The 26,970-nt window shown below is 50.7% G+C and overlaps 1 protein-coding gene across 1 annotated transcript in view; it reads right to left on the minus strand.

The window, feature by feature from the left end:
- The window catches only part of CDH23 (cadherin related 23), a 434,929-nt gene that overhangs the window by 7,898 nt on the left and 400,061 nt on the right, over nt 1–26,970 (minus strand). The window contains exons 40-53 of the mRNA XM_081567063.1: nt 19,545–19,678; nt 18,772–18,981; nt 18,112–18,219; nt 16,317–16,419; nt 14,929–15,054; nt 14,129–14,332; nt 11,868–12,326; nt 8,417–8,533; nt 7,076–7,300; nt 6,014–6,183; nt 5,654–5,791; nt 4,563–4,682; nt 2,446–2,623; nt 2,098–2,309 (exon numbers count right to left, since the gene is read on the minus strand). Coding sequence (XP_081423189.1) covers nt 2,098–2,309; nt 2,446–2,623; nt 4,563–4,682; nt 5,654–5,791; nt 6,014–6,183; nt 7,076–7,300; nt 8,417–8,533; nt 11,868–12,326; nt 14,129–14,332; nt 14,929–15,054; nt 16,317–16,419; nt 18,112–18,219; nt 18,772–18,981; nt 19,545–19,678 — 2,504 coding nt within the window. The remainder of the gene's footprint in view (nt 1–2,097; nt 2,310–2,445; nt 2,624–4,562; nt 4,683–5,653; nt 5,792–6,013; nt 6,184–7,075; nt 7,301–8,416; nt 8,534–11,867; nt 12,327–14,128; nt 14,333–14,928; nt 15,055–16,316; nt 16,420–18,111; nt 18,220–18,771; nt 18,982–19,544; nt 19,679–26,970) is intronic.

A 26,970-nucleotide genomic window follows, 5' to 3' on the forward strand; every position in this document is an offset into this window, starting at 1 on the left:
CTCTTGTTCTTTCTCCTCCCAGAGCAGAACGTCCTTGCCACCTTTCAGCATTCCTAGGAAATGCCTATCTGCTTGGTTGGACTCTCCTGGAGTCTGAGCACCTGCTAGGATGTTCCTTCACCCTACCCCGTGCCAAGGCCACTGCCCACGGACAGTCCAGCCTGGGATCCATCATGTTCCAGACTCTTGGGTTGACCTCCCTTCCAGGACTATCCCATCCTCCCATCCCACTGCAGGCTGAGGTTTAGAAGACCCTCAGACCCATCCTTTGTTTCTGGGTCTGCTACCCCAATCACAGGAGTGCTAGGTATCCCCAAACAACACATCCATCCAATGGGGTCCCTGAAAATGGGGAGGGCATGCAGGTAGGGTGATTTGGTGGCTAGAGATTGGACAGTTGGGTTCAAGTCTGTTACTAATTCATCTGTGACCTGGACATGCCACTTCACTTCTCTGACCCTCAGGCTCCCAAGTCCCTTAAGTCTGAGCTGGTATCAAAAAACCTAATAGACATCAACATTGGCCCATGAAAAGGTTGCCAAGGGCACTAGAAAAAGAATAAGTTTTTGGCTTTCAGTTTAAAAAGTATCAGCTCAGCATGATTTCACTGTTTATCTCATTAATCATGACAATCAGAAACTCCAACTGGCAGTTATATCTAATAGATTGAAAGTGGGATGACAGAGGTAATAACTTAACAAATTCTGGTTGTTCAAGAGACATGAATCTTTCAAATATGGACCCCTTGAAGGAAAAAAAAAACTTAGTAAAAGGGGCCCTTTGATGTGGAAAAGAACTATGCTCAGTTGCTCAGTTGTGTCTGACTCTTTGTGAGTCCATGAACTGTACCCACCAGGCCCCTCTGTCCATGGGATTTTCCAGGCAAGAATACTGGAGTGGGTTGCCATTTCCTTCTCCAGGGGATCTTCCGCATCCAGGGATCGAACCGGGGTCTCCTGTATTGCAGGTGGATTCTTTACCGTCTGAGCCACCAGGGGAGTTACAAAGAACTAGATTATTATTAATTTATACCCCGCTTCATTCTGTAAAGAAGATTTGAGGCAGTGGACAAGAATGTATAAACTTAAGTAAGAGTGAATGGGTTAAAAAAATCAGGGTAGTGAAAAAAATGATTGGCAGGAAGATGGAAACAGAGAGATGGGAGGGAAGGCGTGTTCACTAACATGTACATCAATCAAGGTGGGCTGACCACTCTGAGCTCTCTAGTGAACAAAGAAAAGAGGGCCACTGTGTCACTGCAGTAGACACAGGTGAAAAAACAAATCACATGGTAAAAGCATAGTGTTTCCTAGAGCTCAGCCCTGGGAGAAATTTATCATGTGGAACCTCAAATGAGACAGAGTGACAGCAAGGACTTAACACTGACATTCTGAGATGTGGAGAGATGCTGAGCCCACTGGCTCATTTTCGTTTGGGGAGCAAAGAACAAGTGGGAGACACCCCAAATATTCCATCAAGGAGCATTTTGGGCTTTGGTGCTTAGAGGAAGGAGGGGAAGGGCAGGAGTCAAGGAGTCCTTCCCTGTCTTTATAAGACATTTGAGAACAAGGCATGAAAGAAGAATTGGAAACAGAAGCTCAGCCACTTCCCCTTGTTTCTTATTTTGATGTTCATCCTCAGGTCCCAGGCTGTCTCCAACACTGGTATCAGCAGGAACAACAGACAGACAGAAGGGGCTGCGTGTTTATTTTGAGACAAGTATGGGGGAAGTGACTTGTGGGGAGACTGTCCTTGGCAGACATTCAGGAGTGAGAGATAGGACACCTACTATTATTAGTCCCACTTTGCAGACGAAAAAAAAAAAAAAGACTCAGAGAAATCACTTGCCCAAGGTCATCTGGCTGGTAAGTGATAGAGTCAGATGTGGATCCAAGAGCTTTGGCTGGCACAGCCCTTCTTACTAGCCACTGTTCAGTACTGCCCTGTGGGGCACTGAGCTGGCTGGTTTCCTACTCTGGCCTCAGTTTCCCTGCCTTCATGGTGGGGTCCCCTTCAGCCTCAGGCTGCAGGATGGCGAAGTGGCCTGGATACTGGAAGGGGGTGCAGGTGGCAGGAGGCCCCAGGGGACAACAGTACCTCTCTGATGTGGAGGATAGTGCCATTGGGTGGGCGCACAAAGACGGGGCGGTTGTCATTGACGTCGATGACCTCCACCAGGAGCATCGTGGTGCCCCAGAGCGGGGGCTGCCCACCATCTGTGGCCACTACTGTCAGGTTGAACCTCTCATAGGACTGCAGTGGCCGCTTTGTGGTCACCAGGCCCGAGTCCATGTCCACGTGGAAGGCCTCTGGCAGGTGGGGTAGGAGAGCAGGGCATGGGTCTTGCCGAGATACCCTTCCCATCCCTCCTCCACCCTGTACCTTCTGCCTGGCTTGAGGCTGCAGCCCCTGAGGCATCCTGGGAGAGGGGAGCAGGCTACGTACCCACGCCGGGGCCCTCAAGTGAGTAGGCCAACTCTGCATTGGAGCCCTCATCCTGGTCGGTGGCCATCATGGTGATGACAGAGGTGCCTGCCGGCTCATTCTCGTACACGCTCGTGCTGAACTGGAGCTTGGAGAACTGTGGCCGGCAGTCATTGACATCCAGCACCTGGATCACCACCTGGAGGGGGTTGTGGTCAAAGGTCAGGAGCGTAGTGGGGGCTGCTTCAGGTGACCCGGTCACACAAGAGTAAGCTGGGGTGGACAGTGCCCACTGTTTAGTCTGACCTCAAAATATTCCTTAACCCCTTGACAAAGTGACACAGTGAAGTCTCTCACTTGTGTCCGACTCTTTGCGACCCCACGGACTGTAGCCTACCAGGCTTCTCCGTCCATGGGGTTTTCCAGGCAAGAGTACTGGAGTGGGTTGCCATTTCCTTCTCCAGGGGATCTTCCCCACCCAGGGATTGAACCTAGGTCTCCTGCATTGTAGTCAGATGCTTTACCCTCTGAGCCACCAGGGAAGCCTAACCCCTTGAGCCTTGGTTTTCTTACGTGTACGTTGGGGACAAGAAGATCTTACCTCTCAGGGCTTGTGAGGCTCGTCTGTGATGGTGCATGTGTAGTGCCTGGCCTGGGGAAATGCTCAGCAGCTAGCACTGTGGTTAACAGTTAGTCTGGTGTCTGGGTCCTGCAGCAGGGACCCCTCCCCACCCACCTTCTACTCTGTCCTTTGTCCCTTCCCACGTGGCCCCATACATCTGACTCTGATCTCTGGACCTTAATGTGGGACTATGACGCCTATACCCCTGAGGGCCCCTCTTGACTGGTGTTTGTGTCTGACTTGGATCTGCCTGCTGACCCCACAGCCCAGGGCAGGTCCTCTGGCTACACCAGGAGGCCTTTTTTTCCCCCCCTGGCTGCTGTGGCCCTGCCTGACTGTACCTGTATCAGAGCCCTTCACAGCCTTGACACCAAGAACCTCTTTCAGTGCACAAAGCACTTTTCTACCTCCCGTCTCCTTGACTCAGCACCCCTCTGGGAGGGAGGCCTCCCCATGGCTGTCCCTGCCCCGCTTTCCCTGCATTGCTGACAGCAGAGGCTCAGAGAGGTTACGTGCAGTGTGCTCAGCTAGTGTAGACTCTTGACTACAAATACTGTGTTCTCCCCACCACAGCACCTGCCTATGTGACAGGAGAGAATGATGGGATGTGTGGATGCTCCCAGCCCCGCCCCCTACCTGCTAAGGAGAATTTTTCTTTGCCAACCCAGCTTCTTACCTCCTTACCCTTCAGGAGACTTTTCTTTGGATGGTTAGGTTACTATTGAGAAGTGGAAGAACTGAATACAGAAAGACAGGACTGGAAAGGCCAGAAAGAACAGAGAAAAAGAAAAGAAAGCAGAGTCTTGAGGAGAAGGACTTTGGATAGAAATGGGGACAGAGCGAAGGTGGGATGCTGGCCTCCCCAGAGCAACTGTGTGGACGCTAGACCTGGACTGGGAATGGGATTGTGAATTCAAGCCTTCATTAATGTTCTCTGATACATAAATAAAGATAAATGCTTTATGATTATGTTTGGTCACTGGACTGTGTTTCTTTCAATGGGACACCATGGAACCAGTGGGCCATGTGGAGCCCCAGGCTTTATCTGGTTTACACCCAGGTATGTTTGGGCTTCCCTGATGGCTCAGACGGTAAAGAATTTGCCTGCAATGCAGGAGACCCGGGTTTGATCCCTGGGTCAGGAAGATCCCCTAGAGGAGGAAATGGCAACCCACTCCAGTATTCTTGCCTGGAGAATCCCATGGATAGAGGAGCCTGGCAGGCTATAGTCCATGGGATCACAGAGTTGGAAATGACTGAGCAACTAACTCTTACTTACATGTATGTTTAGCTGCCTTAATAGGGCTTTGACACAAGAAGATTCTCCTACAAAGCCCCCGTCTCCCTAAGCCACAGCCATTGTGAACCCCGGCTAAGCTCTTGCTTCTCCCTCTTGCCACCACAGCTCTCAGGGGTCAAAGTGGCCCTGCTCTTGCCCTGCAGCACCCATCCTGTAAAGGCTTTGCCTGCTGCCTCCACAACCACAGTCCTTAGTGTCCACACCAAGGTCCCTCACCTGCACCGAATTTTCTCGACGGTTGCTGGCTACGTCCCCAGGGTTGTCTTTGGCCAAAGCAGTCAGGATATAGTGGTCCTTCTTCTCCCGGTCCAGTGAGGACAGCACATAGATGTCACCCTAGGAGGGGGAGGGTGGAGTCAGGCCCTTCATCAGTTCGGCAGATATTTACTGAGCATCTGCTAAGTGCCAACACTGGTCTGGGCCCTGGAGATACAGCACTGAAGAGACAAAAGCCCTGGCCCCGTGGAGCTCTCATTCTAGTGGCGCTTCTTGCCTTCACTACTCCAGAGTCTACCTGGAGATGGGATAAACAGCCCAGGCTGGAGCTCATTACCTGGCCAGGTACCTAGTAGTGCCCCACAAGTATTCACAGTCACAGTGCCAGGCTGGGAGTATGTCTTATTGTTCACACCAAGAGGAAGGAGAGAAACCCTGCTGAAAGGGCAGAGTGCAGGGGGATATGGGCAGGCAGCAGGAGGGAAAGTCCAACTTCAGCCTCACAAGTCGGGAAGGTGCTGCCTGGCCAGCCAGCCCCAGGCCACAGGGCTCTCTCCCTCTCTCCTTGTACTGAAACAGCAACTTTGAACCAATTTGCTGACATTCAAAATCTGCATCCCCACAAGTCTGAAACTCATGGGAACATGAGGGCTGTGTGGTGGGCACTTCTTCCCTCTCTCAGCACTGAGAATAGGGCCATGTATACAGTAGGTGCTCAGCTACTGTGCCCACTTTCTGCAGAGCTTCCTATGCCTCTCTTGGGCATTTTCAAAAAGCAGTCTCATGGACTTGAATCAAGTCTTCTAGTCTGGTGGAGACACATCTCAGATTCTGTCCCACAAAGGGCAACTTCCAAAAGACTGGCCACTTCCTTCCGGGTCTGCTGGGACAGAAAGGCCGTGGTCTAAGGATGTCTGGGACTCAGAACAGCGCTTGCCAACATGGCTGGAAGACTTCTGAGGCTACAGATGTCCAGGGGGCAGGACCCAGAAATGGGATGACTGCAATATTTTTGGTAGCTTCTCAGCCTGTGACCCTGGGCCCCTCCCACTTCCCATTCTCCAAACCCAGGCCCTCCACTGCCCACTTACTGTGGTGGGGCTGATGGCAAACTTGCCCTCACCATCCACAAGGCTATACTCAATGAGGGCGAAGTTGCCTGAGTCAGCGTCAGTAGCAGTGACCGTCAGGATGACTGTGCCCACAGGAACATCCTCAAAGACAGCTTCCTGGAGCCCAGTGGGCAGAGAGAAAGCATGGGCCGTGGTCAGTCTAGAGTCTCTGCCCTTGCTGAAGAAACTCACCGATGCAGACAACGCACAGCATCAAGCTACTCATGGACGGTCATTCCCACGGGACTTGAAGGCTGGCAGGGTGGGACTGGAAGATGCCCAAAGGTCCCGAGGAATGGGCAGGGGTCCCAGACCTAGTGTGTTGGCCTGGCCACCCACCTGGTAGGAGAGCTGGTCAAAGATGGGGTTGTTGTCATTGATGTCCACAATCTCCAGGTAGACAGGGATCTCAGCTGCCCGGGGTGGGGACCCGTTGTCTGAGGCCCTCACGGTGAAGTTGAGCCAGTGCACTTCCTCATAGTCCACTGTCTGGTTGGCAATGACCTTCCCTAAGACACAGAGACTCTCACTGCCATTCTGGCCACCCCCTCACTCGTGGAAGCTCTCTGAAGTGTGAAGAGAAGGATCTGGGGCTCTGAGGGATGAGCACGGTCCCTTGAGGGAGAAGGGTGGCTAGGCATCACTGCCCAGCGGCTGGCCAGAGGGCTGAGAATAACTGGTGTCTAGCTCTTCTCCTCACTGGAAGGGTGAGAAAGCTTTTCACAAGTCAGAAGGGGACTTCCCTGATGGTCCAGTGGTTAAGAAACCACCTGCCTAATGCAGGGGATATGGGTCTGGTAAGATTCCACGTGCTGTGGAGCAGCTGAGCCTGTGCACGGCAACTATTGGGCCCACATGCCACAGCTACCGAAGCACACTTAGAGCCTGTGCTCTGAGAAAAGCCACTGCAATGAGAAGCCTTAGCACTGCCACTACTGAGCCCATGCACGACAACTAGAGAAAGTCCATGTACAGCAACGAAGGCCCAGTGCAGTCAAAAAAAGAAAAAGAGGGAATAGTTAAAAAAAAGGGGGGGGGGGAGATGTACAAAAACAAGTTGAGGACCTCCTCCGGGACACTTCTCTCTTGGCCTACTTGTTCCCTAAGTGATACTAATAGTGGAGCTTGAGTGGTAGAGAGGGTGAGGGACTATTCCAGGTTTCCAGCAGATGCTGAAGGGGGCTTCCATTCTAACCGAGAGCGAGGCACTCCATCCATGCCTCTAGGTCAGGCATGTGGGAGTGACTAGAATGTTAGCCATGTGGGATCTGACCCCACCCGATGAGGGGTCATGGTGGGACCTCAGCTGGAGGGTGAGAAGTGAACCTGGCCCCTCTGGGAGGCTAAGCAGGCACAGACACATATTCCCCAGCCCCTCCTCTGGCAGACCTTCCTGCCTACCTGCTGAGGAGTCTTCCAGCTGGACATAGCCCGGGGGCATCAGGTTCAGCAGGGTATAGGTGATCAGCCCATTGAGACCTTTGTCAGGATCCACAGCTGCCACGGCGATGAGCGTGGTGCCTGGGGTGGCCCCCTCCAGGATCCGCTCTGTGTAGTAGGTGATCCCGAAGGGCTTGAACTGGGGTGTGTTGTCATTGACGTCCAGGATGTTGACCGTCAGCTTGGCTGGAGTGGAGGCAGCAGGTGAGAGTGGCAGGAGAGGGCCCCGGTGTGGCTGGGTCAGGCCTTCTTAAGTCTCAGCCAAGCCCAGAGAGGATGGCAGCATCTCATAGACCTCCTGGGGCTCCCTGAAGCTTGGCCCTAGCCTCGGGTGGTGGCCTGTGTCCCCTTGACTCTGGTCAGGTCGCTCACTCTTCCATAGGGAAAGGGGCTTGGGTCCTGCCAACTGACTGGTAACCTTGGTGGAAGCCCTGGCCGTCACTGTTGCTGTTTCCTAACTTGTCCCAGGAGACAGGACTCGGATGATCTGTAAGACCCTTTTCCGTGATTTGATCTTTTGTTTCCCTCTGAGTTGTTCCCTCTGTATAACCAGCCTGGGCCCTTTACCCTCTGAGCCTGGGACAAGTAGCGGATGACTAGGTCCACCCTTCCTGAAAACTAGGGCTTCTGGGCTATAAAGATAAGCAGCCAGTATCTGCCAAGCCTATCTCCCCGACCCCAGCTGTCTCCGCCTCATGGCAGAGGCCACGCCATCCCTAAATCCCCCTCCACGCTCCCTGCTTGGCAAGATTCAGTGCCTCTAGCAGCCCCTCCTGGCTCATGCCACAGGCAGGACAGCCTGTGCCCAGCCACAGAAGGCAGTCTGCATGCCCTTCTCTTCTCCGCTGTGGTGTCTGTGGCTTCAAGTTACTTTGCCTTGCTCTTTGCTACCTCTGGCCTGATCATGTGGCTTCTTAGCAGATCTGAAATTCCTGTCTCACATCCCAGCTACACCCTGGTTACCAGTTCTGACAATGGGATTCCGACCTAAGTCTCCATCAACCCATCCTTTTCTCAGTCCCCTTCCAGCGTCTACTATGCCTCCTTCCTACTCTGAGGCTTAGAGTTCAAGATCACACACAGCTCTGGGCTTCTGGATTCCCCACTGCTGAGCTCTGCCTAACAGCAGGGACACAGGGCCACCCCCAGCCTCGCTGTAGCTGCCACCTTCCCCGGCTCCCACCCCTCCTCATGCAGCCTGACTACTGGCAGCCCCTGTAGCCAGTCCCGCTGCTCCCTCTCAGTACCAGGCCTGCCTCTCTATGGGATCATGTGCGAGAGGCCTGTGGGGAGAGGCCTTACCGTTTGGCACACTGACAGAGCGCTCTGGCAGGTCGCTGGCATTGTCAATCACAGAGAGAGTGACCTCATAGGTGGCAACCAGCTCCCGGTTCAGAGGGGATTTCACCATTACAGACCCTGTAGACCAGACCAAGTCAGGTTCAGTCCCAGGGGAACCCCCTAAAATCTGGGCCTCCCAGGGGTGCTTCTGGCCAACCCTCCCAACCCCCACCGTGGGCAGTGGTCCCCAGTGGAATTGGAACTTGCTGGTCTCCTCTGGCTGGATGAGACCACAGCCACGTGCTAGCTGGGGCATGTCAATCTGCCCCTCACTCACCGCTCCCCAGCCGGGCAGTTATCTAACCTCTCCACACCCCTGTGTCCTCATTTGTGAGATGAGGACAATTACAATACCTACCGCAGAAGGCTATTTGGAAGATTATAACAATTAAATGAATTTAATAAATTTGTAAAGGGCTTAGAACAGGGCTTGGCACATAGAAAGTGCTATGTAATTGCTTATTTAAAAACATATTTGTTGGAATTTCCTGGTGGTCCAGTGGTTAGGACTCCATGCGTTCACTGCTGAGGGCCTGGGTTCGAGCCCTAGTTTGGGAACTAACAGCCCACAAGCCAAATTACATGGCCGAAAAAAAAAAAAGAAGCTTGTATTCCACAACGACATGAATATACTGAACCACTGAACTTACAGTTAAAAATGGTTACGATGGTAAATTTTATATGTATTTTATAACTTAAAAAACACTTGTATTCGAGGGAGATCAAGCATAAAGGAAGGTCAATGCACTGAAAATCCCTAAGTGGGGTCCCTGGAAGGGACAGCAGTGGCACAGCTGGACAGTAAGGCCCACCCCCTTGTCATGATAACGGGGTCGGGGGGCATGGCATGGCCCCCTGAGAAAGGAGCTGTACAACAAAGAGCGGTTTTCTTCCCTCCTACCCACTGCCCCCCAAGCCCTGCCTGCTCCTGATTCACAGAGGAGCCCTCCAGAAGTCTGGGCTTGAACTGGACAGACTGAGTTTTTCTGATCTCAGGCCTGGCTCTGTTGGGACCTCTCTTCTTCCTGCCAGTGTGAGGGCCTGGTGGCTCTTCCTCCCGTTGGCCTCATCCTAGGGTGGAACCCCTTCTCTCTCTCCCAGCTCCCTCTCAGGCACTGGGGTGTCTGGGACTCCCTTCCTCCTTGGCACACTCCCCCTTGTGAACTCCTGTCCTCCTCGAGTCCCCCACTGTGGGGCAGTCACTTACCCTGGGCCGCTGCCTCCTCCTCCTCCTCCTCTTCCTACTCTCGCTCCCTGTCCCCGAGGCTGGGGAGCGAGGATGGGGAGAGGGTGGCTGCATTCAGTCTGCAAAGGCTGGGCCACGGCCTTGGCCCAGGTCCCACGGGATGGGAAGGGTGGTGGGGGTGTGGTGGGTATGGAGGAAGGCGATGGGGTGAAGCAGAGAAGAGATGAGGTGGGAAGTGACAGAGAAACAGAGCTCAAACCTGTGGGCCTGCCAGCCATGAGGAAGAGAGAAGAGGGTTAACGTCAGTTAGTTCAGGGTGCAGAGGGAATGGAGCAGAGTAGGGCATGGGGGATTGAAGGGCTCAGAGCTGACCAGGGCACATTTGGGAGGGATGGGGTGGATGGGAAGAGGCAGAAGGGCAGGAAGCTAGGGGAGCAAGGGGGAGCCTAGTAGGAGAGGAGCACCCAGTGGGCTGAGGCTCTAGCAAGAAGGAGAGAGGTGAGCAAGGGAAGGGGAAAGCATGAGAAAGAGGGGTAGAGAAGACACTGGAAAGGAAAACAGAGAGAAGAGAGTCAGTTGGAGAGAGAACAGGAAAAAATGGTAGAGGCAACAGTATGCATCAAGTTGGGCAGGGGCATGGGGCAGCTCTCCATGGTCCTGAGAAACCACTGCAGTGGGAATTTTGCTAATCTGACTCAGGACTAAGTTATCTAATTCCTCCTAGTGGCTCATGGTTTTCCTGTCTTTTTTCCTTTGGGCCTCAGAGGCATATTGAGTTAATCATACTCTTCAGTTGTTTGCACATGATGGTCACTGGCATCACTCTTGTTTTATGTGTGTATCTTTTCCCTTCTGCTTTCACACTCCTCTCCCCTTCTCTCCTCCCCTTGGGAAATGTATTAAAGTGTATTTATTGAAACTGTTCCTGAAAATCATGTATTGTTTTTGTGTATGTATTTTACATTATGCAAAGGGATTCGAGTGTGTATATATATATATATACACATACACACACACACACACACACACGTATATATATATATATGTATAGAACCCATTCTATTTATCCTTGTCAGTAAGTACTTGATTTTAAGGCTCTCACCCACCCCCACCTCAGGTTTCTCTGTGTGAGTCTAACTGATTGCTTCTAACAGCTGCCTGGTATCCCATGATGTGCAACCACCACATTTTACTCTCCACTATCCCAGGGATGGATGCCTTGGCTGCCACCAAGCTCCTGTCACCAATAACACTGCAGTGAACATCCTCACATAGTCTCATTATCAGCCTGAGAACTTCCTCGGGACATATATCTAGAAGCAGAATTGCTGGGTCATTGGGTATTGCTGGATTGCTGTCTAGATATGAAATTCGTCAAAATTCCTACAGTAGTGTATGATGTTCCCACACTGTCACCAATACTCAATACTGTCCAGCATCCTAATGTCTGCTGATCACATATGGAAAACCAACATCTCATTGCTGTTTTACTATGCATTTCTCTGACTAACAATGATTTTTAGCATTTTGTCATAGCCATGTTAGTTTTTCTGTCACTTCTCTGGGCCTTCCAAGAAGTACACCTGTAAGTTGGTACCATGTCCCCTCCTTAACTCCCCAGAGAAGCAAAAATGCTGAACTTTTAGAAAAATAATAAAATTAAAATCAAAGTTATAAGCTGCATAAATTGTGAAAGATAAGCCACAGATCCCCTTTGTTTTGTGATAGTGTAAGAAAATCATTAAGGGTATACATACACGCACATATAACATAGAAATATATGTGTGTGTGTGTGTGTGTGTGTGTGCGTGTGTATGTGAAACTTAGAAAGAAGTTAAATGGCCTGGATACATATGAAGAAAGTGTTCAACCACTCAGTTATTACAGAAATGCATACTAAAAATGCAATTTTCCTATAATATTTAATGCTATCATGAGTGTGGTGAGATGGACACACTCATACAATACTGGTAGAGCAAGATAATTAGGGAGCTAGTCAAGGGAGAAGGAAGAAGAGAAGGGAGAGAGGGAAAGAGCCCAGGTAGAGATGGCAAAGAGAGGGAAGGGCATGGTGTCAGTAGGAGGGAAAAGAGAGGAGGAAGGAGCAGCTGAGGGGTAGGGAGGAGCAGAGACAGAACAGCAAGGAGGAGGGTAAGGGAGAAAGCAGAGAGCCAGGAGACTGGGCAGGGAGTAGGAGGAGGGCTGGAGGGGAGCAGGCCTTTGTACCTGTGTTGATATTCACAGCAAAGGCGTCCTCCTGGTCGGGCACCAGGCGGTCAGTGTCGTCCTTGGCCATGATGCCAATGATGTGGTACTCCAGCTTAGGATTGAGGTCATGGTCAATGGCGGTGACGTTGGCAATGACAGTGCCTGGCTCAGCTGACTCCAGCACGCTCACCATCTGGATGGGGTTGAGGAACTCGGGGCGGGAGTCATTGATGTCATCGATAAGGATAGTGATGATGGCTGTGCCCGAGAGAGGGACGGTGCCCCGGTCGGTGGCCACTACTGTCAGCCTATACGATTCCTGCTCCTCCCTGTCGATGGTGGCATTGCCGACGCAGATGATGCCGGTAACTGGGTGGATGATGAAGCGGTCCTGAGCCCCAGCTTCTATTCGGTAGATCAGCTCCCCATTGAGGCCACTGTCCTCATCTGTGGCTGTGATCTGAAGGACTGAGAATCCTGTGGGGGTGGGAATGGGGAGCAGCTGAACAGTGACCTTTTATATAAAAACATCACACTGAGATACTTTCCTTGAGGGTCACAAGGGCCTCTTCCCACAATAGCCTTGCTAGCACCTATCTTTGTTATTTTGTTATATATTTATTTTTAAATTTAATTTATTTTTAATTGAAGTACAGTTGATTTACAATGTTGTACTAGTTTCAGATGTACAGCAAAGTGATTCAGTTCTCTCTCTATATATATAATATATATTCTCTTATATTATAGGCTATTGCAGGAATATTAAATATAGTTCCCAGTGCTATACAGTAGGTCCTTGTTGTTTATCTATTTTTTACATAGTAGTGTGTATCTGTTAATCCAGAGCTCCTAATTTATCCCTCCACCCCCAGCTTCTTTTGGTAACCATAAATTTGTTTTCAAAGTGAGTCTAATTCTATTTTGCAAATAAGCATCCATCTTTTATGCATTTTTTCATCTGCAATTTTCTAGGAAAATGGTGTCCTATTTTATTTTGCATTCTTTGATTATTTGAGACTAAACAATTTTTTAATAATTTAATGATTATTTGTATTTTCTCTTCTGCAAAGTGTCAGTTTTTGTCCTTTGCCTATTTTTGGTCAATTTATATAAACTATATAATTATAGTAGCTTGTGATAAATATCTTTTTCTTCAGTGTTTAGTTCACCTTTTGATACTGGTTATATGATGTAAAGAAGTTTAAATGGCTCATATGTACCAGAACTTAATATTTTTCCCTTTTTTATGTTCTTTGTGTTTCTTAACTACTTAGAACCTTCTTGTCTTTAAAGCAGATATTCACCTGAAGTGTCTTCTTTTATTTTTTAATGTTTTATACTCTTTTATATTTTCTTTAGGATGTCTTTGGGTTTCTTACTGGTGTCTGATATGGAATGTGAATCTACACTAAATATGAACAAATGTTTTGCACACTAAACAGTTTTCACTATTGGTTTCATCGTTTCCTTTATGATATAATATTACATTCCTTAATCTACCCATTACTGTTGCTGGGCTACTTTGTCTCAGAGTCTTGTGTTCATATCATGTGGTATTAAATACTAGTAATATGTTGTAAGACAAATCTAGCTTTATTACACTTATTTTTCAAAATGTTCTTTAGAATCAAACTTGGAGAAGACTCTTGAGAGTCCCTTGGACTGCAAGGAGATCCAACCAGTCCATCCTAAGGAAACTCAGTCCTGGGTGTTCACTGGAAGGACTGATGTTGAAGCTAAAACTCCAATATTTTGGCCACCTGATGCAAAGAGCTGACTCATTTGAAAAGACCCTGATGTTGGAAAAGATTGAAGGTAGAAGGGGACGACAGAGGATGAGATGGTTGGATGGCATCACCAACTCAATGGATGTGAGTTTGGGTAAACTCCAGGAGTTGGTGATGGACAGGGAGGCCTGGCGTGCTGCGGTTCATGGGGTCGCAGAGTCGGACACGACTGAGCGACTGAACTGAACTGAACTATCTTCCAAATCATATTTGATTTTGATGGAAATCATGTCAATCCTATTTTGACTTTGAAACAATCAGTCTTTCCATACAGGAACATGGAGGGAACATAGCTTAAAAATACAAGACACTGTAGGTCTGAGAAGGGAAGGGAGGGAGGACTTGGGTCTCCTGAGCCCCTCTCCACCCACCCTGATGCCCATCCTTCTCCCCACTGGAGGTGACTTCTGCCTGCAAACTGTGAGACTACAATCTCCACACACGACCAGCTCCTGTATGGGGGCTGGGGGCTGGGGCCTGACCCCTGCCTACCTGGTGGGCAGTTCTCCAGCAGGTGGACGATGACAGTGGCAGGGCTAAAGGTGGGCCAGTTGTCATTGTCGTCCAGGATGGTGATGAGCAGGTCGGCGGTGCCATTGAGCAGCCCGATGTCCTCAGCCAGCAGCAGCAGCTCCAGCACGGGGGGTGAGAAGGCCTCCCGGTCAATGATGATACCTGACCTCACTGTCACCACACCTGGTACCCAGCACCACCGGCCAGGGAGACACAAAGGAGAAGGGATGTGGTGGGGAAACTGGGCAAGAACCAACCCAGTGGGGACAGAGAAAGGTAAGGCATGATGGGGACAGAGATGAAAGAGCAGCAGAGAAAGCAACACAAGGACTTTCTTCCTCCAAGGCTGAACAACCAAAGTTTAGGGAGGTCCCCTCCCCAGGTGTCCTTGGCAATTCTCCAGAGTTGTGCCTGAGATGAGTGCCTCAGGCCGGAGGGTTGAGCAGCTCTGTTGAGAGAGGTGCTAGTACATTCCTCCTTGTCTCCCGTCATCAAATTGGCCAGGCCCAGACTGACGCAACACAGGAGTTTTGAGTCTGGTTTGAGGATGGTTTGCTTCTTCTGAAAGACTAGGGACCCCATCCTCCGGGTCGGGGAGGAGAGAAGATGGAGTGGGTTTTGGGAGCTCTCTACCAAGGCTGAATTTATGTATCAGCAGGTCACTTCTGGAGAGCCTGGAGAGCACTGAGAAAGGAGACACTAGATCTAGTGGTGGAGACTGGTAGAAGGAAGACTTGGAGCTGGGCTGGGAGAGCTGGGGGCATGTGCAGAGGTCTCACCGGTGCTGTTGTCAATATCAAAGAGCCCGCTCTGGGCGCCCAGCAGCTGGTAGGTCACCATAGCGAAGACATCCAGATCTGCATCCAGGGCCAGGATGGGCCCGTTGAGTACCGTCAGGGAGGTCCCTGGGCCGGGGGAGAGGGGTCACTGCAGGGCCAACTTGGCCCCCCGCCCGCCCCTCCCCTGCCCTGTCCCGGTGAGCCATGGCTGACAATGAATGAGAGGAGAGGAGGTGAGGCGGACGGGGTGGGGGGCCCTGGGCCAGGCTGCGGCAGCCTTGGCAGACTGACGCAGATGCTTGGGGAGCGGCCTCAAAGCCCTGCTGGGGAGAAAACACAACAGCGATGAGCAAGCCCCTCCGGCCCGCCCGGAGCACGCTGGCCTTCCCAGCAGCCTTTGAGGCTGGCCACCGTGGGAGGGTCTGGGGGCTCCCTGACATCCCCTCCCCGTGTGGGGGCCCTGTCTAGGTATGTACCCCCAGCCCAGTCTGCCCACACATGTGTATACACAATGCTCCAACAGCTGCCTGACCATTCAAGGCTAGGAACCCACATGTGTGCGCCAGACTCTGTGTTTACACAGCCATGAGCACTCACTCTATGGTGCTCGCAGGTCTGGGAGGCCCCCGGCTGTGCATTCTGCCTGTACAGGTGGTTATATTTGCACACGGAGTGCATTGTGCAGGCACCCATGTGCATCTTTGCACACGTGTAAGCCCACACATATGCCTCACGTGGACGTGCAATGGCACGTGTGTGAGCATATATACAGGCAGGTTTAAGATTCATATCCTTACAGGGGAGATACCCAGCCAGAGACAGGGAGTATCCCAGCTCATCTCTTCCCAAATTAAGACTCCAAGCTTTGGGAGCTGGGGAGGCTGGAGGAGGAGTGAAAGGACATCTTCGGGGAGACAGTGAAGAGGAGACTCAGTGTACATGTGTGGGGGAAGGGCCACACTGATCTATAAGGGCCTGGCCCCCCCTTCTGATTTCAGATGCTCCCTGAGCTTTCAGAAGCCTCCAGGATGCCCTATGCTCCTAGAGTCGGGGGAGCACAAAGAGTGGGCTTATTCCCCTCCTGGGTATTCCTTATGGTTAAATGTCCCTTGAGGAGGGGAAGTGGGGCTCTTCTCAGTCTTGGGGACCAATGACTGCTTCCAACCAGAACTGTGGCCTCCTTGGTGGCCTCTAGGAGCCTGGCAGCCCTGGTCCTCCAGCCCTTCAGAGCTATACTCCCTTCTCCCCACCACACCCTTCTGCACTTGCCAGCTCTGTGTTCAGCCAGGCCTCAGCTGGGCCTCCAGCAGGCACAGGGAAGTCCTCAGCATCTGAGCTCAGGGGGTGCCTGGTAGCAGCAGGGGTTCCCAGGTGGGCCCAGCACCTACCAGCAGGAGAGTTCTCCATCACCTCTGCCAGGTAGGTACTCTCAGTAAAGAGGGGGTGGTTGTCATTCTCATCCGCAAGAAAGATAAGCAGCAAGTCAAAATCCTGTGGGAGGCACAACGGGAGGACAGGCTGTAGGCCATGTTTTGGTTCTGGCAAAGCGCTTCAGGGGAGGAAGACTGCGAAGTGGAGTGGGAGGAAGGTCAAGGAAGAGAGGTAGATGATTAAAAAGCCCACACCACGGGTCCAGAGACCTGGGTTCAAGCCCCAGCTGTGTTAGCAGCTCACAGGGTGGCCTTGGGCAAATCTTTTCCCTTCTCTGGGACTCAGTTTTCCAATCTGATGAATGGGGATCTTAACTCCTTTTCAGAGATGTTGTGAAGTTCACAGGAGAATGGATGTAAATGGTATTGAGTCATGTCCCATCTCATGATAAGGAAGGACTTCAGCCAGGAAGATGAACCTTAGTTTCCAGATCCTCCTGGCTGGCCTCGTGCCCTGGTCAGAGTTCATCCAAACTTTCATCCAGTACTGCACTTCACACCTTTCAAAAACCACAGGTATAATCCTTATCCCTTGGAACCTCCCAGTACCCCAGAAGCTTCTTCACTGCAGACATGGGGGAACCAGGGAGGGGGGTGACTACTCAAAGCTGCATGGCAAGTTAGCAGCAGGATGGGGCCCAGCAGCCTCCAAGCTTCCTTCCCATCACTCCATGCTGTTCCTTTCCGGGATGCCCCAGGCCCTCCTAAGAGGGCAGGTGTGTGTGGGGGAGAGAGAGGGCAGGACAGCAGGAGAGAAAAGGTAGGAGTAAGAGAAGGAAGGAAGGGAAGGCACACAGGATGAGAATGCTGGCGGTCTGCAAGGACCTCCAGCCTTAAGGCTCCTCAGCCTGTACAGACATGAAAACCGAGGCCCAGAAGGGGCTGAGCCATCAACTAGTCAGAAGCAGAGCTGAGATGAGCCAGACCCTAGGACTCCATTCCAGGACCCAGACCTCATGGGTGGGGAAGAGGGCTGACCCTACCCCTGAATGCACTGTTTGCTTTGCAATATCCATCTCCTCTTAGTAAAGAGAGACAACTTTTTGGCTTTTGAGGGAAAGTAAAGTGAAAGTTGTTTAGTCATGTCCGACTCTTTGCGACCCCATGGACTGTAGCCTGCCAGGCTCCTCTGTCCATGGAGTTTTCCAGGCCAGAATATTGGAGTAGGTAGCTATTCCCTTCTCCAGGCTCAGGGATCAAACCCAGGTCTCTCAACTCAGGAATCGAACCCATGTCTCCCACATTGCAGGCGGATTCTTTACCGTCTGAGCCACCAGGGAAGCCCTTTGAGGGAAAAGCCACCTGGAAAATGTAATCCTTTCAGAATTCCAGAGTACATGCTGTGAGTACATGTATTCCCTTGCCCTGCCCGCACCCTCCCCCTACCCCCAGTCCTGTGTGCCCAAGTATCAGTGATTTGAGGAGAAAAGATGATAGCTGGTGTTTACTGAGTGTTTGCCATGTGCCAGGCACTGTGCCAAGGACTTTACAGATATTGGCTCCTTCGAGGCCCCTCCATGACTTTGGGATAGGTGTGTGTCCATTTTGTAGAAGAGAAAGTAGAGGCTAAGGAACACTGACTTGCCAAAGCCACTCACCCACTGACAGGCGGAAATTGGATTTGAACTGAGCATTGGCTTACTGTAAAGCCTGTGCATCTAAGCCCAGGCCATACCACCTGGATAAATCCAGCAGAGCCATGCGCCTCCCCAACCCCCACCCCCAGCCCAACCCCCACCCCCTGCAGTCTCACCCTCCTGGCTATGCGTGGGTTCTCTGGGTTGTCCTTCACAGAGATGGTCAGCCTGTATTCTGGGATCCGCTCGCGGTCCAGGGGCCGGTTCACTGTGATGATCCCTGTCTGGGATGTAGCGACTGGTGAATTGAGGGGTGACTTGTCCCCCACTTTGGCTCTGGCTCACCGAGGCCCAACTGCTCTGCCTGCAGGAGTGACTGTAGATGACCTCCCTAAATCGTTACAGATATGGTCTGGACAACCACAGTGGGTTAGCAGGGTCCTGCTAGGACAAGAGTGTCCCCCAACTATACCCAGGTTGTGCTGCCTGAAAGGGATGGTCCTTCTGAGGATTCCATAGGGTCAGCAGCTAGTAACACTCCGAGAGGCCACATGAGGACTTCTTGCTGCACCTTGATGCAAACCAAGGGGCACTGAAGCTCTGGTCCCATCCCTACATGACAAGCCTTGGGGTGACAGGGATCCCAGAAGTGGCTCACTTAGGAATCCAAGATTCCAAGCTTTCCAGAGACCCCCAAATGCCAATGGAGGGAAGAGACTTGAAGAGGAAGTGGAACCAGCAGAAACCCAGACAGTAGAGTAGAAAATCCCCTAGGGCAGGGTCCTCTTTTTTAGAAAAATTCCTGGGGGCTTCCCTGGGGTCAGACTTGGTCCTACCGTGGCGTTGATGGAGAAGGCCTGCTCTCGGTTGCCTGCAGTGATGTTGAAGGTGAGGAGGGCATTGCACCCGCTGTCAGCGTCGCCGGCCAGGATATGAGTGACGAAGCTGGAGACGGGGCTGTTCTCACTGATGGTGACGTTCATGGGCAGGTTGAGCAGCACAGGGTCGTTGTCATTAATGTCCAGCACCCGGATCCCCACCAGCATCTGAGGCAGGTCAAGGGGGAGGAGGAGGTGAAGGAGGAGGACCAGGAGAGAAGGGGGCATGGGGGAGATGGAGGGAGAGAGAGCAGGAAGAGAAAGGGACGGTGGACATGGTGGCCAAGGAGACAGTGGAGGAGGGGGCAGATGGAGCAGATTAGCAAAGTGGTGGTTCCTGGGGAGGGAGAGGTGCATCTGGTCATGGGGAAGAAAGAGGAAGAAAGGCAAATGATAACAAAGGAGGCAAGAGGATGAAAGTGAGGATAAGAGGGAGACAGAAAGGTAAAGAGGCAGAGGCAGGGTGGAAACAGCAGAGTGACAGGTGCAGAGGCCTGGCGGACAGGGAAGTCTCCCCTGGGAGCTCCAAGTGGCCGTGGCCGCCAGGCCCAGCCTCCAAGGGTGAGCCCCACAAGGACTCATAGGTCTGTTAGGGGCCCTGAGGGCTTGGACTGGCTCTAAAGCAGCCTGAGACCACTCTGGGCCTGAGGGTGGCAGTGTTTAGAGGAGTCTCTATAGAGAATTCAGAGGGTGGGGAGGTGAAGCCAGTGGAACAGGGCCCCCAGACTCACCGTGGAGCTGAGTGGGGGCACCCCTCTGTCTCGGGCACAGATGGTCAGGTTGTAGAAAGCAATGGCCTCCCGGTCCAGCTCCACATCCTTCCGGACCCGCAGCACGCCCTCCACGGGAGAGATCAGAAACTCCCCTGGGTGTCGCCCAGGAGAGGCTGGAGTCAGCGGAGAATGGCCAGGAATGGTGGGGAGCCCAGGCCTCTTTCCGCTTCCTCCAGTGAGCCTTACAGTTGAGGCAAGGGGTCTCCAGTGCCCCCAGCTTCAGGACCTGCCAAAGGCTGGGACATGCAGGAGGAGGGGAACAGATAACTGCTAGGGGTGCAAGCGGACAGGAGGCCACTCAGGCCCTGACAGCCCTGACCACATGATGGTTATGTTGAAAAAGTGGGGACTCCCTTTCTACACAGGCATCCACTTTCTCTCCACCCTTGATCAGAAATCAATGAATGAAGGTATCGGAAACTTTGTAATATGCTATTCTTTCCAGATAGCTCATCTTGCAAAACAGGGTATTGGGGAAGGGCAAAGCTTACCACAGAGGAGCACCCTGCCAGTGGTGAGGCACCAGGGAGGATGGAGTGGGAGGGACCGAGGACAGGGAAGCCCCCAGCTGCCCTCCATTCAGCCCTGGTACTGAGCCAGATGGAGCACAGCCAGGGTTCTCCCAGGCCTGTGGCCACCCCTCAGCCCCTGGTGGCCCTGACTTCCTTTCTCTGAGGTTTCTGAGGACCCCCAGCTGGCCCTGTGGCCTCAGTCCTTGTCTTGGCCTGGCTGAGGGGCCAGATGTCTGGGAATGCCTAGATTAAGAACCTCAGATTCTCAGGCTCTGAACGGGAAGAGATCTCAGACACCATCCAGTGTCCTTTGGAAAATGAAATGGGAAAGAAGGCTGATGACTGGTTCAAGCTCTCACTGCAAGTTAACAGCACCCGGATTCAAACCCAATGCTCTGCATCTCAGCTCACTGCACATGGGACTTAGCACTCAGAGCTGAGGGTGGGAAGGGTAAGATCAGGGAGGGGGTGGAGGAGAAGAGCAGGGTGGGGGGAATGCCAGGGGAGCGAGTGGGGTCCCAGCTGGATGGGAGCGCTCGGGGAGCTGACAGTGAGAGAAGATGAACAAGGGAGAAGCAGCAGAGACCGTGAGGAAGAGGGGCTCCTCTCCATGCTCTCCCCCAGGAAATGGGGGCCGGGAGAAAGTTACTTCCTTCACTTTCCCTTTCGACATTTAGGAGCAGAGGCTCAGGGTGGGGCACTGACTTGCTCAGACACACAGCCTCAGGGTGCGGTAAGGACAGAGGCCCAAGCTCCCCAACACTTTGCTCTGCCTGCTCCTACACATCCTACCTCATAACTCTCTGCCCCCAGTTCCCACTGCTCTGATTCACCAAAACAGCCTGTCTGAGGCCCACCTGCAGCTGGGAGTTCCCACCAGCCCTTCCGCTCCCAGTGGCCCTATGGGCTACGCCCTGCTTAGGGGGGCGGAAGCTGCTTGAAGCAGGATTTCCTGAGCCTGATAGTCCAAGGTCTCCAGAGGACTGGGGATTCCCTTTGTAGGGGTTTCCCAGCCCTGTCTCATCCCCTGGCCATGTGTGAGCAGATGGCCAGCTGCCTTCTTTCCAAAGACAACCACCCCCTGGAAGAAAGGGAAGAGGTTCTGAAGCTCAGGGGAGCAGGCTTGAGGTGATGGGGGCTGAGCCCAAGTTAGACCCGCACGAGGTCAGCTCAGTGAGGCAGTGGCCAGGTCAAAGGCCCCCCACACTGCAAGTTACCCTCCTCAGAGCTTGCCCTGGGGCCTGAACTCCTCATCACTCCACTGCTTCTGGAGACAGAGGTTTAAAATCAGAGGCTTTCCACCAGTCATATCCAGGTATGCATGCTGACTCACTCCTATGTGCCCTTGAGCATGCGATTAAATCTCGCCTTCATGTTCTCATCTGAAAAATGGGCTAATAAGGACATGCCATCACAGGGTGGTGCTGGTGCTGGACAAGGCCCAGTTCACCCTGTGTGTGCCAGACCCACAGCAGCTCTTCATATCATTAATGGAGCCCTGAAAGGGAGCCCAGGCATCCCTGTGAGGAAGCTGGGGGCTTACACAGAAGATGAAGATATACAAAAGGGGGTCCCAGGAGTGGACCTACCACAAGGGGTAGATGTAGGTTCTGAGAAGGCTGGGGCTGGTGGGAGAGGCACAAGTGATATGGCCTGTTTCCCCAGTGCTCTTTGACCACGTGTTTCCTTGCAGCTTAGTGGGGCTCAAAGAGCTCACGCAGCCTCCAGTCTTCCCCCAGCAGGAGCCCCCTCCATGCTCAGATTGCAGTGGTGGGAAGGTGACCTTGAAGCTGGGTGGCCTGGAGGACATCCCTTCACCCACAGTGTCGCTAAACCAGCTCTCTGAGGAAAATAGCACCCCACCCCCTGATTTACCAACATGGTGTCAGTGAACCCAGCGGTGAGGAGAGAGATGGGGAGGGGATGTCGTGACCTGTGCCAGCTGCTCTAGCAGGGTACTGTCATCCTCCCCACCTCACCTAGCCTCTGCTCATCTCCTCTGGAGTGGGAGCTGTGTTCAGGGACCCCCCAACCCAAGTTATCTTTGGGCTCTGAATGTCTACTCTCGGCCTGCCTCCATGAGGCCCCAAGTTCCTGGGCTGGCCCTGATCACGTGTACATTTAACTCAGCAGGTTCTGCACAGAACTGCAAAGCCAGTGCCAGGGAACAGCTTGCTGGACATGTGTGTGAGCCCTGCACCCTAGAGGTGGGTGCAGAGAGGGCCCCTGCTTGGGAGGGGGCGCAGCTGTCCACCCAACACCCACCTGTCAAGCAGGCTCTGGCAGCCTCCTGAACAGGAGCAGGACTCCTGTTAAGTGACACCACCTCTGTGTATGACAATAGCAGAGAAAGGCTGGTTGCAAAGCAGGAAGGCACAGTGCTTGGCCAGAGAAAGGACCTTTTGGGACATGACAGAGTGACATATCAGAACAGAGTGATCCATCACAAGCTCTGGACAGCAGGGGCTCCAAGTCTGGCCCTACAGAAGTAGACTTGCTTTTATAGTCTCTTAATTGAAAATTCATCCCAGGCTCTTTTCTCCTCTGTCAGCCATCTCAGTGCACTCCTCTCATCTCATGCCTTCGTATATCTCTGGGGTGACTACTCCCAAATACCTCTCTCAACAGCAGACTTCTCTCCTGAACTCCTGGTTTGTATACCCAAGCCCTATCTGACATTATATCTGCTACTGTGGGCAAGAATCCTTTAGAAGAAATGGAGTAGCCCTCAGAGTCAACAAGAGTCTGAAATTCAGTACTTGTATGCAATCTCAAAAACAACAGAATGATCTCAGTTTGTTTCCAAAGCAAACCATTCAGTATCACAGTAATCCAAGTCTATGCCCTAACCACTAACACCAAAGAACCTGAAGTTGAACTGTTCTGTGAGGACCTACAAGACCTTCTAGAACTAACACCAAAAAAAAAAAGATGCCCTTTTCATCATAGGGGACTGGAATGCAAAAGTAGAAAGTCAAGACATACCTGGAGTAACAGGCAAGTTTGGCCTTAGAGTACAAAACAAAGCAGGGCAAAGGTTAACAGAGTTTTGCCAAGAGAATGCACCAGTTATAGCAAAAACCCTCTTCCAACAACACAAGAGATGACTCTACACATGGAGGTCACCAGATGGCCAATACCGAAATCAGATTGGTTATATTCTTTGCAGCCGAAGATGGAGAAGCTCTACACAGTTAGCAAAAACAAGACCGGAAGCTGACTGTGGCTCAGATCATCAGCTCCTTATTGCAAAATTCAGGTTCAACTTGAAAAAAATAGGGAAAACCTCTAGGCCATTCAGGTATGATCTAAATCTCTTATGATTATACAGTGGATGTGACAAATAGATTCAAGGGATTAGATCTGATAGACAGAGTGCCTGAAAAATTATGGATGGAGGTTCATGACACTGTACAGGGGGTGGTAACCAAATGCATCTCCAAGAACAAGAAATGCAAGAAGGCAAAGTGGTTGCCTGAGGAGGCCTTACAAATAGCTGAGAAAAGAAGAAAAGTAAAAGGCAAAGGAGAAACGGAAAGATACACCCAACTGAATGCAGATTCCCAGAGAATATCAAGGAGCGATAGGAAGCCTTCTTAAGTGAATAACGAAGAGAAATAGAGGAAAACAACAGAATAGGAAAGACTAGAGATCTCTTCAAGAAAACTGGAGATACTAAGGGAACACTTCATGCAAAGATGGGCACAATAAAGGACAGAAGTGGCAAGGACCTAACAGAAGCATAAGAGATTAAGAAGAGATGGCAAGAATACACAAAAAACTGTATCAGTTCAGTTCAGTCGCTCAGTTGTGTCTGACTCTTTGCGACCCCATGGACCACAGCACACCAGGCCTCTCTGTCCGGCACCAACTTCCGAAGTTTACTCAAATTCATGTCCATTGAGTCGGTGATGCCATCCAACCATCTCATCGCCCCCTTCTCCTCCTGCCCTCAATCTTTCCCAGCATCAGGGTCTTTTCAAATGAGTCAGCTCTTTGTTCTTCACTCTTCAGCTCAACAGGTGGCCAAAGTATTGGAGTTTCAGCTTCAACATTAGTCCTTCCAATGAACATTCAGAACTGATCTCCTTTAGGATGGACTGTTTGGATCTTCTTGCAGTCCAAGGGACTCTCAAGAGTCTTCTCCAACACCACAGTTCAAAAGCATCAATTCTTCTGCACTCAGCTTTCCTTATAGTTCAACTCTCACATCCATACATGACTACTGGAAAAACCATAGCCTTGACTAGACGGACCTTTGTTGACAAAGTCTGCTTTTTAATATGCTCTCTAGGTTGGTCATAACTTTCCTTCCAAGGAGTAAGCGTCTTTTAATTTCATGGCTGCAATCACCATCTGCAGTGATTTTGGAGCCCAGAAAAATAAAGTCAGCCACTGTTTACCCATCTATTTGCCATGAAGTGATTGGGCCAGATGCCATGATCTTAGTTTTTGGAATGTTGAGCTTTAAGCCAACTTTTTCACTCTCCTCTTTCACTTTCATCAAGAGGCACTTTAGTTCTTTGCTTTCTGCCAAAGGGTGGTGTCATCTGCATATCTGAGGTTATTGATATTTCTGTTGGCAATCTTCATTTCAGCTTGTGCTTCTTCCAACCCAGCGTTTCTCATGATGTATTTTGCATATAAGTTAAATAAGTAGGGTGACGATATACAGCCTTGACATACTCCTTTTCCTATTTGGGCCCAGTCTGTTGTTCCATGTCCAGTTCTAACTGTTGCTTCCTGACCTGCATACAGGTTTCTCAAGATGCAGGTCAGGTGGTCTGATATTCCCATCTCTTTCAGAATTTTTCACAGTTTATTGTGATCCACACAGTCAAAGGCTTTGGCATAGTCAATAAAGCAGAAATAGATATTTTTCTGGAACTTTCTTGCTTTTTCGATGATCCAGCAGATGTTGGCAATTTGATCTCTGGTTCCTCTGCCTTTTCTAAAACCAGCTTGAACATCTGGAATTTCATGGTTCATGTATTGCTGAAGCCTGGCTTGGAGAATTTTGAGCATTACTTTACTAGTGTGTGAGATGACTGCAATTGTGCGGTAGTTTGAGAATTCTTTGGCATTGCCTTTCTTTGGGTTTGGAATGAAAACTGACCTTTTCCAATCCTGTGGCCACTGCTGAGTTTTCCAAATTTGCTGACATATTGAGTGCAGCGCTTTCACAGCATCATCTTATAGGATTTGAAATAGCTCGACCGGAATTCCATTCTCACGTCCAAGGTAAGAGAAACCCAAGTAAGACAGTAGGCACTGAGAGAGGGCAACAGAGGGCAGACAGACTGAAACCACAATCACAGACAGCTAGCCAATCTGATCACACAGATCACAGCCTTGTCTAACTCAATGAAACTAAGCCATGCTGTGTGGGGCCACCCAAGACGAACGGGTCATGGTGGAGAGGTCTGACAGAATGTGGTCCACTGGAGAAGGGAATGGCAAACCACTTCAGTATTCTTGTCTTGAGAACCCCATGAACAAACAGTATGAAAAGGCAAAAAGATAGGACACTGAAAGAGGAACTCCCCAGGTCGGTAGGTGCCCAATATGCTACTGGAGATCAGTGGAGAAATAACTCCAGAAAGAATGAAAGGATGGAGCCAAAGCAAAAACAACACCCAATTGCAGATGTGACTAGTGATAAAAGCAAGGTCCGATGCTGTAAAGAGCAATATTGCATAGGAACCTGGAATGTTAGGTCCATGAATCAAGGCAAATTGGAAGTGGTCAAACGGGAGATGGCAAGAGTGAATGTCGACATTCTAGGAATCAGCAAACTAAGATGGAATGGAATGGGTGAATTTAACTCAGATGACCATTATATCTACTCCTGTGGGGAGCAATCTCTTAGAAGAAATGGAATAGCCATCATAGTCAACAAAAGAGTCCAAAATGCAGTACTTGGATGCAATCTCAAAAATGACAGAATGATCTCTGTTCATTTCCAAGGCAAACCATTCAATATCATGGTAATCCAAGTCTATGCCCCAACCAGTAATGCTAAAGAAGCTGAAGTTGAACGGTTCTATGAAGACCTATAAGACCTTCTAGAACTAACACCCAAAAAAGATGTCCTTTTCATTATAAGGGACTGGAATGCAAAAGTGGGAAGTCAAGAAACACCTGGAGTAACAGGCAAATTTGGCCTTGCAGTACAGAATGAAGCAGGGCATAGAGTTTTGCCAAGAGAATGCACTGGTCATAGCAAACACCCTCTTCCAACAACACAAGAGAAGACTCTACACATGGACATCACCAGATGGTCAACACCGAAGTCAGACTGATTATATTCTTTGCAGCCAAAGATGGAGAAGCTCTATACAGTCAGCAAAAACAAGACCGGGAGCTGACTGTGGCTCAGATCATGAATTTCTTATTGCCAAATTCAGACTTAAATTGAAGAAAGTGGGGAAAACCACTAGACCATTCAGGTATGGCCTAAATCAAATCCCTTATGGTTATACAGTAGAAGTGAGAAATAGATTTAAGGGGCTAGATTTGATAGACAGACTGCCTGATGAACTACGGACAGAGGTTCATGACATTGTACAGGAGACAGGAATCAAGACCATCCCCAAGAAAAAGAAATGCAAAAAAGCAAAATGGCTGTCTGAGGAGCCCTTACAAATAGCTGGGAAAAGAAAAGAAGCGAAAAGCAAAGGAGAAAAGGAAAGATATACCCATTTGAATGCAGAGTTCCAAAGAATAGCAAGGAGAGATAAGAAAGCTTTCCTCAGTGATCAGTGCAAAGAAATAGAGGAAAACAATAGAATGGGAAAGACTAGAGATCTCTTCAAGAAAATTAGAGATACCAAGGGAACATTTCATGCAAAGATGGGCTCAATAAAGGACAG

Source organism: Giraffa tippelskirchi, chromosome 2, assembly GCF_054371585.1.
Source record: "Giraffa tippelskirchi isolate mGirTip1 chromosome 2, T2T-mGirTip1v1.2.pri, whole genome shotgun sequence".
NCBI lineage: Eukaryota > Metazoa > Chordata > Mammalia > Artiodactyla > Giraffidae > Giraffa > Giraffa tippelskirchi.